At 49.4% G+C, this 14,391-nt stretch overlaps 4 protein-coding genes across 4 annotated transcripts; 2 read left to right on the top strand and 2 right to left on the bottom strand.

Moving 5' to 3' along the window:
• Positions 1–3,543: 3,543 nt before the first annotated feature.
• On the bottom strand, positions 3,544–5,367 carry J7337_008202 (uncharacterized protein; the record flags this gene model as incomplete). Its single annotated transcript, XM_044825825.1, has 3 exons — positions 3,544–3,733; positions 3,785–4,808; positions 4,992–5,367. 3 exons carry the CDS (start codon positions 5,365–5,367, stop codon positions 3,544–3,546), a joined length of 1,590 nt encoding a protein of 529 aa, XP_044678742.1.
• A 1,493-nt stretch (positions 5,368–6,860) lies between these two features.
• On the bottom strand, positions 6,861–8,592 carry J7337_008203 (uncharacterized protein; the record flags this gene model as incomplete). Its single annotated transcript, XM_044825826.1, has 4 exons — positions 6,861–8,098; positions 8,149–8,335; positions 8,387–8,506; positions 8,560–8,592. 4 exons carry the CDS (start codon positions 8,590–8,592, stop codon positions 6,861–6,863), a joined length of 1,578 nt encoding a protein of 525 aa, XP_044678743.1.
• A 508-nt stretch (positions 8,593–9,100) lies between these two features.
• On the top strand, positions 9,101–10,004 carry J7337_008204 (uncharacterized protein; the record flags this gene model as incomplete). The annotated part of the gene is made up of 3 exons (XM_044825827.1): positions 9,101–9,127; positions 9,180–9,259; positions 9,317–10,004. 3 exons carry the CDS (start codon positions 9,101–9,103, stop codon positions 10,002–10,004), a joined length of 795 nt encoding a protein of 264 aa, XP_044678744.1.
• Positions 10,005–11,300: 1,296 nt separating this feature from the next.
• J7337_008205 (uncharacterized protein) lies at positions 11,301–13,913 on the top strand (the record flags this gene model as incomplete). Its single annotated transcript, XM_044825828.1, has 1 exon — positions 11,301–13,913. One exon carries the CDS (start codon positions 11,301–11,303, stop codon positions 13,911–13,913), a length of 2,613 nt encoding a protein of 870 aa, XP_044678745.1.
• Positions 13,914–14,391: the final 478 nt, after the last annotated feature.

Raw genomic sequence — 14,391 nt, forward strand, 5'->3', positions numbered from 1 at the left:
ACTACTAACTCCGCGTGCTTAGTGCTCGTACCCCTGGATGTCATGTAATTCGTCGTATTGCTCGCATTCAAATGATTCTGACTGGTAGTGCAGCTGTGAACCACTATGATTTAACATTGCGTTAGAGGCTCACATCAGCCACAACCATGAGAATTCGACTCACTCTCTGGTGATCTTCAAACGTTCAGTATTGGTTCTTGAGTATTCGCATTCGACCTTTTCCTGAAACAAGACGCCGGAGAACTCTATCTCGACTAACACAGCTAATCTCATCTTCTACCACGCTGCATCAAACCCTATTTGTCGCGCTTATTTATCCACCAAGAGCCCTACAAGATCTAACTGATGATAATATCGTCTCCCCTTGCAAGGACCAGTGATCAGAAACTGTTATTTCCAACAAGGACAGATCTCTCCGATCTTCTCCGCAAAGATAAAAAACTTTGTTTCCGTATCCCAACTTCAAAACAGGTTGCGAAACCGTGTATTCATCATTCGGGTCGTTGCTAAAACCCGTCGGCCGATAGCCAATTACTCACGTTACAGCGGATGGAAGATCCTCCGGTCAGACGCCTCTGATTGGACAATGTGCAATATGTTGGTGGTGACAGTCTCACGTATTCGAGTTCTGTATCGGAAAATACACTCCCTTTTATCTGAGCCTTTTTTTCCCCCCCTTCTCGATCCGACATCATGGGTAATTCTCATAAAGCTTGGCCGTCAGCACCAGTATTCTTACTCTTGAATTAGATCCATCAAGAAAACACCAACGCACGGCTAATGTTCGTTGTTAGTGGTAGCGTGAGCTTACTCCATTTCTATCGGGGTCTTCCAAGGACCCGACAACCCGTCCGTACCCCCGTCCACACGGCCCGCTAGTCAGCTTGAAATGTCAAAGGCTGAGTCAATTTTGACCCCTTTGTTACCATTGTGGGGGTTACGATCCTTGATGAGACCTCAGCAGTGATGGCTGCTTCTTCTGTTGCAATCGAACCTACGCGTATATCAAGCAGGGTTTTCTTGCTTTCTAGTGAATGTTGAAAATTTGGTGTTTTTTTGCTTCTTATGGCTAGTGACAGGGGAGCATGAGCAAGTTCTTTCAACAATGCAACTTGTGCTAGGAGCATTCAGTCGCAAACAAGCCTATTTAATCTGAGATTCATCTCGTTGACATGCCCAAATTGAGCAAACATGGCTTGCCCAGCCCTGGGTACCTTGATGCATGTTCAAGTCGTAATAGAAGTCATTTCTAGATAATTCTATTCCGATCGGTACAATCGAGATCCGATCACGCTTGACGATCATGTCTCATTTCCAGCCCATTGTTACCTTGGCGCTCAACTTCTGCCCGCAAACTCTCTCTGCATGCTACGCTGAGAGTTTATATTCGATCTCAATCGGCTCTACAAAGCAAATACAACCTCAAATCTTCGTCCGAAACTTCACAACCATTCTGCCATCTCAACCTCAATCTCTGACTGAACCCATGATGCAGCGGAATGTCCAGACCCATTCGTCTAATTACACCTCACACCACGCGCCACGAATCCGAAAGCGAGACCGTAAGATGAAAAAGACCCTCAAATCTTACACGATTAAACGGTCCCTGCAAACCCAACGTTGCCCAAGCAAGGGCTTGGTCGATCATTAGTGAGTGAGGTCCACTATAAAGTCCGCTCCGCATCGTAAATGTGCTCCAATGTGCTCAACGCGCAAGCTGCGCATCCTAGTGTCAAGCCATAAGATTTTAAACATTTCGATACGTCTTTGTCTTACGCTGTGATTGACATGCAGGTGGACGATGCAGGGGTAGGAGGCTGACCGGATAATGTTGGTCCGTAAGCCATTGGCCGCGTGTGTGCTTACTGCAGAATGTGCTCAGTGTGAATGCGTGTGCCGTCATGGTATTTTGGCTGCTTGAAAAGTTTCCGCGTTGAATCCTTCGGAGACTTATATGGACATGTTGTGTTATCCGTGATAAATCGACAGAAACCCAACATAGCGCGTTACAGTGCGTAGAAAGACAGACAGTTGATTGATGGAAATACAAGGGCCAACCCAACGGGTTTCTGAGAAATAAGTGAAAAGACCTTTGAGCCGATTTCCAATGACGGGCCGCACCGTCAAGTCGTCCCAGAGCACGTTCTTTATATCAAGGCCATCTCTGTCGTCGATTTGCTGATTTCGAATTTTGTGCCTGCGCGACTGAAGTCCCCATCAGCCCGAATGGTGGAGTTCCAAAGACCCCCAGGGCTTTGATCAGGTGAAGAAGACATGACAATGGCACCAAAGCATCTTGTCAATCCCCTCAACTAGCGGGCCTATTGACAGACTTCCTTAAAAAAAATTCTAGGTTTCTATCATTTTCTGGCTTGCATAAATGGACCGGGAGAACTGTAACCATGTTTTAACAATATTCTAAGAACCAGAACATAACTTATTAGCTCAATGCTTCCACAAGATATCATAATAGGCGATATAGAAACACTAAACTTGAAAAATTGCATTTTAATAAGATATTTAATATAATATAGAAGCAGCAAGTATATATGCATATATATAAGTGAAACTTGATGAGAACGTGTTTTGTTTCTCATCATGAAACATCTAGCTAACCTAGAGGTAGTTAACGCCGAATCTATCTCAGAAGTGTTTCTAGTCAGAAGAGCTGAACAAGATGTTGAGTATCTGCTATAAACTCACCCTGAGCTAAATGTGAGTTTAAAACGCCAGATTGAGCTAAGTTATAGCGTTGATCTGATTTGTACGGTAGGGGCTCAAGGTTGAAGCAATGCGATACAAGATAAGCAACAATCCCACCGAGGCAGCGGCTGTGGTTGCTGGCATGCTGGAACAAGACACTCTACGGGATGGGTTCTGCACTCTCACGAGGAATGACCCTTCCAAACCGCAACGGGCTATAGCACTGCCCGAAGAGAGCCACATCTCCGAAGTCTTTATCACCCGGCGAGAACTGATGCTGGAGTGTTTGCCATCGGTTCCTGAGCCAAAGGCTTGGACACTGAAGCTTTAGGGAATGATTACCTGCGATCTCCTAGAAAAGGCTGGAATAATTAGCTATTCGGTGGTCGAATCACGTCTGTTGGAGACATCCGAACAAGCATCGCTTTTTGTCTTTCCCGGGATAAAGTGGTGACATGCCAGCAAATACTGCATTCAATACTTGAGAAACAGCCTTAGTAGTACCAATATGTAATTTACTTACTCATGAATAAGTAAGTGAGCCAATCTAGTAGCCATACATGACTTGTAACGATATTATGCTAGCACAACGTAAGGAATAACTGTCATCATACACCTCTATCTGGCATTTCTCTCATACCCAAGGATTTCTCCTCGACACTTCAATACGTCCTGATGGGCAAGGATAAAATAGAACAGGGTCAAGCTTACACACCATCTTTGATGGTAGTTCAAATTCCGTTATTCATATTTTACAATGTTTTATTCGAAAAATGATCTATGAGCGAGCGCTTTTATAATATTGATACATGGCATCACGATTCTGTTTTAGAGCAATTTTCACCCCTTGTAGGGGCTGGGGCCAACCATTAGCTCAGGCTTGACAAGAGTATCAAACTCCTCCTCAGTCAAAGCCTGGAGCTCGAGAGCACTCTGCTTGAGGGTCAGACCCTTCTTGTGAGCATTCTTGGCGACCTTGCTGGCCATGTCGTAACCGATTTTGGGGTTCAGGCAAGTGACGAGCATGAGCCTATAAACCAGGTCAGTACTTATTTCGTGTCTGTGATGAATAGAAACTTACGACTCCTTCATGATGCTGGCAATCTTCTCCTCGTTAGCAGCAAGACCAGCAACTAGGTTCTTCTCGAAAGAGCGCATGCCATCAGTCAGAAGGCGGGAGCTGTGCAGGAGGTTGCGGATGACCAGAGGCTTGTAAACGTTAAGCTCGAACTGGCCATTCATGCCACCAATAGTGGTCGCAACGTGATTGCCCATAACCTGGGCACAGACCATGGTCAAAGCCTCACATTGCGTGGGGTTAACCTTTCCAGGCATGATGCTGCTGCCAGGCTCGTTTTCGGGGAGGTTAAGCTCACCAAGGCCACAGCGAGGGCCACTGCCGAGGTATCGAATATCCTGAGCGATCTTGGTGAGAGAGGCAGCAAGGGTGTTAAGAGAGCCGTGGGCCTGGACAATAGCGTCATGGGCAGCCAGAGCCTCAAACTTGTTAGGGGCAGTCTTGAACTCAGTGCCAGTCATTTTGGTGACCTCCTCAGCAATAGCCTCAGCGAAGCCCTGGAAAGTGTTGATGCCGGTGCCAACGGCGGTGCCGCCCTGGGCGAGCAGACGCAAGTCAGGGAGAGAGCTCTCTACACGCTTGATGCCAAAGTCGAGTTGAGCGACGTAACCAGAGAACTCTTGGGCGAGAGTCAAAGGTGTAGCGTCCTGGAGATGGGTACGTCCGATCTTGATAATCTTCTTGGCCTCAAACTCATCGACCTTCTTCTGCAGGGCAGCACGGAGGCTGTGGAGGGCAGGCAAGAGCTCGCCCTCAAGATCGAGGACAGCAGCAATATGCATAACAGTAGGGAAGGTGTCGTTGGAAGAGGCACTACGGTTAACGTGGTCGTTGGGGTGGACGGGCTTCTTGCTACCCATAGTTCCGCCGAGGATCTCGATGGCTCGGTTGGAAATGACCTCGTTTGCGTTCATGTTGGACTGAGTGCCGGAGCCCGTCTGCCAAACGACAAGAGGGAAGTGGTCGATGAGTTTGCCATCAGCGACCTCCTTGGCGGCCTGTTGAATAGCAGCACCAATCTTGGGGTCTGCGAAAGTAACAATTAGCGTTTTGGTACTTATATTAGACAGTGTCTGTCTCCGTTGAGGTTAAACGGTTTGATGTGCAAGTTCTACCCCACCGAAGGGTACAAGTCATACCCTCTAAGCGTAAGAGTGGAAAACAAGACATTACCACCAAACAGCTCTATATGAATTCAATTGCTACTCACCAAGGCCATATCGCATGTTGACAGTGGCGGCAGCACCCTTCAGGATACCAAATGCCTTGACAATGGGTGGAGGCATGCGATCCTGGGGCTGGTTGATGCGGAAGTTCTCGAGAGATCGTTCCGTCTGGGCTCCCCAGTATCGGTCGGCGGGGACCTGGATCTCGCCAAAGGCATCGCTCTCTGTTCGCGTCTGAGACATTCTGACTGAAGTGCTGTGAATAGCTCTGGAGAGTTGAAGACCAGCAACCCGAGTCTTGTTCTGAAGTCGCAGTTGCGGGGCAAGCGAGCATGTGGACGCAGCTGCTTGGGAGACCCGAGGCAGAGCTGACTTCATAAGACCCGAGGTGGCAGCGCGTCCCGTGACGGTTCGAAGCATGATGGGCAGATGGCTGGCTGGCGAAACGCTATTCCGAAAGCTGGGGCAAGCCAATTGAATCGACTCGGCTCGACTGAAGGTGGTCGCTGGAGGATTCTTCGGGGGTAGGGGGCCGGAGATGTTGCGCAATTGCAAAAGGGTTTTTAAACAATCGGAGAGAAGGCCAGCTACTTGTCTCGTCGCTCTCGGTTACTAGATTTTAACGGCTCAACCAACTTTAGACTCCGGAAGCACTGGTCAAACGGAAAAAGCTCGAAATACTGGTCGGTTATTTGCCGGAGATCCTTCACCGGTCAACGATATCGGCCTCGCTCCGGTCTATCCCGAGCAGTTCCTGGTTTCGATATGTTGATCTTATTGGATGGCGGTATCTGAAACCGGAGCTTAATTTGATTATGGGGAAAATAAATATTAAACTTGGTATCCTTCCCATATATACCCAGTGACCTGCAGGCGGTATTTATACTGCTTGGTCAAGGCATGCAATTGCGCCACGACGGCAGATAAACCTTCTCTGATTTTGACCTCTGTGATGCTGGCCTACTATAGAGGCTTCACTGTTTAAGCCTCCGATTAGAAAGTTAAAGCGTGATGGCCTCGTACAAGGCTGACGGCAACAAATATATATATACCCTCCTTTTTTCTTAGCTTTGCTTGGCTATATATTACTGGCCCGTTCAATAATCAATCAATCAATCAATTCATAATCATGGCTTCCTCTCTAGCAGGATCATCCTTCTCAAAGTCCAGGAGCCTCTAGACATGCTGAGTGAGCTTATGGACATCAGAAGCATTGCCGGCGAGAAGTTCATGAACCCTGATCAGGTTGTATTCCACTACGAAGAGGTCAAGAGTAAAGGGCTTACATGTCGCAATCCCCTCCACCGATATTGCAAGAGAGACATCGCGAGCTGGAAGAAGTGCCGTATGCGCAGTCAATCGGGCGCAATTCTAGTGGCTTCTGGACGGCAGGCTTTTCCACGTCATGCGTAAGCTTGTTTAAGGCGGTCCTGAAGTGTTCAAGACACCAGCGATCTCCAGCGGAAATTGCAGCTGTTCTCTGGTGACGTTAGGTACTGGCATTTTCTCGCGATTCTGGCGTAGTTGCTGAGACTGGGAAGGCATTCTGGGCGATGTAATGTAGGAATATGTAAGAGAAGAATAAGAGAGGAATGGTGATGAAGAGCTGATGAAGCTAAGTAAATACCCTGAAAGATACTGAGTATTAAGAGTTAGATCTAGGAGAGAGAAGTGTAAGAATAGTGGTCAACATAGAAATTACGAGATGATCAGGTGTTGCTTGAAAAAGCAGTATGTTAATGGAGGTGTTCTGATTTATAGGGGCCATTGTGAGCTATTCACCGAAATGTCACAAAGAACTACAAGAGCAATTCATTGCTAGTCCTCAAGAACAACAATAGTTGGGCATTTGAGATGCAGAATTGAAACATGAGAGTGGTATTTCGTCATAAGGATATCTATGCTTTTTTTTTTTACAGAAAGTTGATTCCAACGCCGACCTGCAGCCCCTTCGTTGAAGCCTCTCCTTTCCTCAGAGCCAAAGGCAGACTGAAATTGAGCTCGAAGCGGGCAACAGGATGAGCATACACAAGACCAACACCGGCCGCAACACTGGGAACACCGTTGAAGAGCTCACCAACTGCGTTCACCATCCCATTTCGGACAGCTGTTCCGGACAGCTCCTGCGTGGAACCACTGCTGGAGGACTTCTTGCTGTCCTTGAGAGCAACGAGACGACCACCATTAGCAAAGAGCTGGAATCGTAGACCGGAATCGGGTCTCTTGTAAGGAACTGGAAGAAGCATGTTGACACTACCAGCAGCAAAGACGTCGCCCCCGACAGAATCAGAACCATCATGTGGACCAAGACCTCCGAGCTTGAAACCTCGAACATCTGTTGGTCCTCCAAGTTGGAAGCGATCGTTGATTCGAGTAGGTCGAAGTTTTCCAGCAAACTCATAACCAAGAGGCAACGGGCAAAGCAAACCAAGTCTCAATCCACCACCAATGGAGATTCCTGTTCGCTCACGAATGCCTGGCAAAGGAATTGGGATGGCACCGCCGACTTCGACCTCGCCCTTGGAAAAGGCAACATCACCAGCAAGAGGACCAAGACCAGCTACTTCAAGTCCAGATCGGAGCATGTACCCGCTTTGAGGAAGCTGGGGGTTATCACGCCTTTCCCTGTAGAATGTGTGTTTGACAGAGCTCTTGATAGAGTCACCAGCATCTGCACGGACTGTTGGACTGGCGTTTTCGGCCAAACCAGTAATCTGCCTCCAGATGCCTGAATACTCAACGGACTGTGTGTCGCGTTGTTGATTAAGCCACGAAAATCGCAGTGTACCGCCTTTGAGCACCTCCTCATGAGAAGCCCATGGTTTTTCGGCGGCTGAGGCCACACCCTCAAGCGATAACCTCATGTCGGGGTTACTCTTGACAGGTGCGGTAAGGGTGGCGCTATAAGCTGAGCGTGTACGTGTGCCAGCCTTTGCATTAAGCGTCAACATCTCAGCACCACCAAACATGTTTCGCCATAATAGCGAACCATAAGCTGAACCCTCTCCATTGCCGACATCGGTACCAGTTTGGAGCTTGAATCGAGACAGTTCCTTAACTCGGATATCGACGTTCACATCGGTGGGGGAGGTAGAGGGATCGGTCTGTTGGGCAGAGGTCAGGTAGACTTCGGGTTGAGGTTGGAATATTTCTATAGATCAGTTAATTTGGTGTTGCGGTGAGAGCTACTGGAAACCATACGTAGACCATCAAGCTTGTTGCTTGCGATACGAAGACTGTTGATGACATCGCCAACAGTCGAGCTTGCGTTCGAGGCATCGGTAATGAGGGGTTGGAAAATGGGATCGAGGAAGTTTGTTCGTGTGTTGACCGCACCGTGGATTCGAAGCTCGTTGATCGTCATGGGCGCCAGTTGCTGGTCACCAATCTACATAACATTAGCTTATGATCTGAAGCTCTGATCGGTAAGGGAACATACCACCTGAGCCAGACGCCGTTGCTTGGCTTCATCTTGTTCTTTTTGGTATTCGGGCTTCGATTCTGCTTCATGCAACAGCGAACCGGTGTCGGAATGAAGCTTGTTAAAGGGGTCCATGGACTGATTCAAGTTAGATGATTGATTCTTATATCTCAGTGGTTGGATGGAATTACCGGACCCCCGGTTGACCCAGGAATTGCAGCCATTTTTGGTAGCTCAAGGGCCGAGTTTTTGCTTGCAATAGCCTCACGATGTCGATTTAAAGAGTATCGGACCACCGACTGGACCCTGACAGCCCAGCTTCCAATTAATCGCCGGTACGTACTTCCCGAGCTCCCGCACCTAACTACCTACCTTAGGTGTGGACCTGAGACCTGTGGCTCAAAGTCGTGGCGCTTCAACTTCGTCATAGGATGCATGTGATACACAGCCACAAACTAGCCGGACCTAGCGGGATCGCTGTGCCTGGCAAAGGGTGCCTCCTCCTGCGTTCCTCTCCATTCATCTCAACTTATACACTCTTCATTTGCGCCCAAGCATAAGATATCGCTGCTTTTGAGTTTTTAGAGACACCTTTCTCTTTCACTTCACCCGAGTTTCGTAAATACTCGTTACTTTCCTTTGATTCGATAATCACTTCAGCCTCGACTCTACTCACGCGACCCGCAATCTGTCCCGTTCTCTTTGTCAACTTCTAATCCAACGTCAGTCAGCATGGCTAGCAAAGGCGCCACCAAGCGTGTATGCACTTCTACTCCCACCACTTGAATGTGCAATACTAATTATTGGACAGTTGACACGCGAATACAAAACCATCTCAGAGAACCCTCCTCCTTACATTGTCGCTCATCCATCCGAGTCTAACATTCTGGAGTACGTTACGTCACGCCCAACAATTGGTCGCGAGTTGACTTTGCTAACACAACTTAGATGGCACTACATCATTACCGGACCTGAGGACACACCTTATCATGGCGGCCAGTATTGGGGAACTCTCATGTTCCCCCCAAACTATCCTTTTGCTCCTCCCGCCATTCGCATGCACACCCCGTCCGGTCGATTCCAGCCTTCGTCGCGACTATGTCTGTCTATCTCCGATTTCCACCCGAAGTCATTCAATCCCGCATGGGAAGTCTCAACTATCCTAATCGGCCTTCTGTCATTCATGACAAGTGAAGAGATGACAACCGGTTCCGTTTCCAGCACCGCCGCGGAACGACGCTCCCTCGCTGCTCGATCACGCTGGTGGAACTCGACTGGTAATGGCACACATAGCAAGACGGGTCCTGTCCAGAGGGGCAACATCAAGGCTGGTGATGGTGGCGCCAAGTTCCGAACAGAGTGGCCAGAGGTGGATGCTGAGAATTGGGAGTGGATGACCAAGAACAAGGTTGACCCCGTCAGTGGTACACGATTAGACGCTGATAACAGCGGATCCTGTCGACCTCAGCTTGGTATTTCAGGGACTAGCGGTCATCAAACACAAGCGGTTGTTGATGTGGTCAACCAACAAAGAGATGCCAGCACAGGATGGATCTATCGCAACAAACTTCTTGTCGCTGGTGCGGCTTTCTTCCTCTACGTTCTTGTCGCTAGACTTGTTAGTGGAGAGGAATGATTGGGGAGAGTTGTATTCGGGAAGCGCTTCATGTTCTTTTAATTCTAGTTTTTGTTCTATTACGGGCGGACTGGCGGGCGCAATAGGTTAACAAGCCAGACACCAGGACTCGCGTCTTGATCTGGCGTTTCAGGGCATTCAATGAGCGTTTACTTGATGGGGTTCAGTTTGATTGTCATCAGCTCATTTGCCTGTAGTGGTTGTGATTTATCGGGTAGAGACTCAAATACATCAAACAGGTAGATCAATATGCAACAATGCTCCTTTGTATCAAGTGCGTACCCGTCCGCGAGAATGAGTTGAGGCGGCACGTAAAGTCAAACGGGAACAAGCAGGCAGCCGTGATTTTGATAGGCAACTGGCATAAGCTTCCGTAAACAAACAAGAAGCCCGGCCTATTGTAACCCTCAAACACGGCTCCATGCAATCAGAGTTAAATGTCGGAAGCCGGCTGATGACTGTTCGCCGCAGAAGCTCAACCTCTATTTGTTGGCGGGCAGGAGTATTGTTGGTTGCGCTAGCCCACTCCAAGCCCCTGAAGTTTAGCGCAAGTCCTAACGCGGGCACCTACGGCACGGCGGGGAGGTCTGAGGTTTGGTCTGGTCTACCTGGGGGAGAAAATAAAACCCGAGACCTTGAGCCTAAGTGACAAAAAGACTTAGGTAACTTAGTATGAACTTAGTATGAGCTTAGGATACCTTGTGTGCAGTTTATCTTGTCATCCCTAACTTAGGTCTCATGTTTTCTTACTCCCTAAGGTCTACCTACAAGAAAAATTGTGACGAAAGCCCCAATTTTTGTTAACTTGCGACTCGTCTCCATCGCTTGGAAGCCGTTGGAAGCACCTCCTCGACATCATCATCATCCGGGTTTCCAGGTTGGTGAAATTCTCCCAGCATAATTCTCCCTATCCATCTCCTCCTACAGCACCCTATCTCCTCTAAATCCTGTGGTTTGCTGCCTTTCATTCCTTAATTCACCCTCCTTACGATACACACCTGTCATCGAAATCCGCTCCTACTTGAGCTCTTCCTCTCCGCACAAACAGCTGCACCTGGACCCTCATTTCTAGTGCATCGCCAGTTCGCCTCCGATCCACGGCCAACTACCTTACCCTTCGGCCCAGAATCGACAAAAGGGCACTTCAGTCATAACGAAGACGTCTGCTCTCCATGCCTCTTCCTCTAGATCCGTAGAGCCCCCCTCCCTCCGAATCCTCTGTTGAGGCCTGGCGCTGGCTAGCTGATCGCCCGCCGATACCTTCCCCGCCGAACCGTCAACGATCTCGTCCATGAAATGGCGCCCCAAAACGGCAACATGAAGACTCGCCGAAACGGCGGGAGTAAGCTCTCTCAGTCCTCCAAGCCTGTCCTGCCTGCTATCCCACTGCCTTATGTGAAGCGTCAGGCCGCTTCTGCTGCTGCTCGTGCCAATGCTGTCCCTCTTTCTTCGACTGTTGCCTCCACCACGATCCTGGAACCGGATGTGCGCTCCCCCATTGAGGTGAAGCATGTAAATGGTAACGTGTCTGATGAGGCTAAGAAGGATGATCCTGCGGCTACGGCTCCAAGCACAATTGCTAGTGGAACTTCGACCTCGACCTCCAAAGCCGAGGAGGTGGCCGAAACAAAGGCAGACACTCACAAAGAAACAAAGAACGGCGCTTCTGATGGAACCAACACCCAGGTTTCTTCCTGTAAGTGCTTCAGACGTGCCTATTGTCAAGACGCCCCCCAAGACCCTCTACTTACACATAATTCTTTCATTGCAGCCGCATCTGGTTCTGAAAATCCTACCACCATCAACGAAAGCGACAACATCCACAAAAACCCCGTAGTCTCGGACCATTCTGATCAGCCCACTCCCAAGAACCAGGTCGATGTTGAAGCTCGATCAGTCGACAAGGTTTCAGTCGAAGTGAACGAGAAGCCCAATGGTGTTTCAAGCAAGGCCGACATCAAAACTCTGTCCGGTAGGCAACCAAACTTTTTTCAGGCCCTTATAAATACTCATAAGTCAAAATCTTTAGACAACCATCCACCTTCAAAGCCCAACAAAGGCCGACCTCCTTCTGCTGTCCCACCGGGCCGATACCAGATGCCCCCTTCCTTTCAGCCTGCTGCTCGACCTATGGGACCAAACATGAACGGTGATATGCGTGGTCATCGTGCTCCTCTGCCTAACGGCCCGCCTATGCACCAGCCTCATCACAGCAATGGCAGCATCCATTTTGGCGCTTTCCACGGTTCGACAAGCTCCTCTCCTGCTCCTCCATCCGGTGGTATTGCCCCTCCTCCCGGTATGACAAGTCTGGACGGTCGACCCTACATGGCCCCTGGTGCCAACGGCTTCCCCCCTATGATGCCGTATGGCGCAGAACAGGTTCCGGTCACTACTTTCGATAACTACGGAAGACCTACAATGGCTTACGGACCGCCGGACTCTTACCCTCTCTTCCCTAACAATTTTGGTCCCCCAACCCCACACAGCTATCATGATTCACAGGCATCAGGTCCTCCTGACGATGGTAGTGTCTACAACCAGTTTTCTGCAGCTCCAGCGCGAAATGGCGTACCTGCCCCAGAGGAGACTCAGTCTCCCAACCAGCCAGGTAGAATGTTTGGTGTTCCCGAGTATCCGCGAATGATGCCGAATGCCGGACCTCCCCCGCACATGATGCCTTCAATGGAGGGCGCTGAAGGTCTGATTGGTCATTTGGTGCAGCAGTTCTCAACTCCCGAATTTGCTGACTGCGTTTTGGAGCTTCGATATGCGGATGAAAGAGCTCCTCCAGTTCGCATTCCAGGTCATCGAGTGATCCTTTCTCGCAGTATCGAGCTCGCAAACGCCATCGCTAAACAGCCACGACCTGATCCCAATGTTCCATCTCTTCCCACCATCCTTCTCGAGACCAAGAGCAAGTGGATTCGCTCTGCACCGTTCTATATGGCCATTCATTGTCTTTACGGATTCCCACTCTTGGACCCTGCTGCTGAGGGCATGAAGCAGACTGCAGCTGATTACAAACAGTTGATTGACCGCTTCGAATTTGCTCTTTCGTATGCTGCAGCCGGTCATCTCCTCCGTTGGGATCCGTTCATGCGACGCGGTTGCGAGGTCGCTGTGCAATTTCTGAACTGGCAGACAGTTGAGAAGGCTCTGGAGTTTGCCCTGGAGGATCACCGAGACGAGGGGTCTTATGATGTGTTCAAGTACGGCGATGGATCTCGAGTTATTCTCAACGAGATCGTCTCTTTCATTGCAAGAAACACTAACCCTACTTTCAAGATTGACACTTCAGTGACCGACACGTCGAGCTATGCTCGTCTTCCACAAACTGCTCTGACTAGCAATGCCAGTACCCGCAAGCTCTCACCCCCACCCATTGCTCGAGGTACATCCGTGCATCTTGGCAAGGGCAAGGGACGTCTGTCTCAGCAGATTTCTGGTATCCAGTTTGGCGACCTATCTTTGACCGACGGCAAAGTCTCGCCAGCTTCGGATGCTTCAGGCGGCTCACAGCAACGAACTCCTTTAAATGCAGTGCTTTCTCGAATTCTCCTTAATCTCCCATTCGAAACTCTTAAAGCACTGCTAGAGGCTGCGACTAACAAGGCAAACGGATGGCAAAATGCGGAGGCAATCTATCGCGTGGTCAAAGACACAGTAGCTGAGAGAGAGCGACGCCGGCTTCAGATCGTTGAACTGGTCAAGACCCAGCAGGTTACAGCCTGGGCCGTCATCACCCAACAGCTTTCCAGTCCTGAACCGAGATACGTCGGTCTCTGGAGTGCGCTGGGCTGGCGCGAGGAGATTCTGCCTATTGGACCTTCCGAGAGCCCGACCCTTGGTCGCACTTGGGTTCCCTTCGTGGGCCCTCGAGCAAGCACTCAAGCAGCTTACCCCTAAGCAACTTGGTTCACGCTACGGATTCTTCAATTTCATGAATGATATTGGGGGTTGAGTTGATGCTGGATAATTGGGAGGGCGGCGTGCAGAAACATGGCAAACGAAGCCGAGGCTGGTTTCTCAGTCTCTCTACAAAAGCTAGTACTTTTGATTTCGGGATGAAAAGGTGGCGTCCGTGATCCTGCTTACTAGGGAGAGGATATGATGCTCTTTGGAGAGTTTTGGTTGATGAACGGCGTTGGGGGGCATGTCAACATTGGTTGCTTTAAAACGAGGAATGTTTTTAACGAATGGAAACCTTGGTGGGAGGCACGGGAAGGAAAAAGAAAACAAAAAGTATTTAATGATTCCATATTGCTAGGACTGGTGGTTCAATCTCACTTGTCCTGAGTCTGGCTGGCATCACAATGGCCTGGAACTGGACCAGACTGGACTGGGCTGGATTGATATGAGGGGGTTATGATGAATGATAGTTAGT

The sequence above is a fragment of the Fusarium musae genome, chromosome 6 (genome assembly GCF_019915245.1).
Source record: "Fusarium musae strain F31 chromosome 6, whole genome shotgun sequence".
Classification (NCBI taxonomy): Eukaryota; Fungi; Ascomycota; class Sordariomycetes; order Hypocreales; family Nectriaceae; genus Fusarium; species Fusarium musae.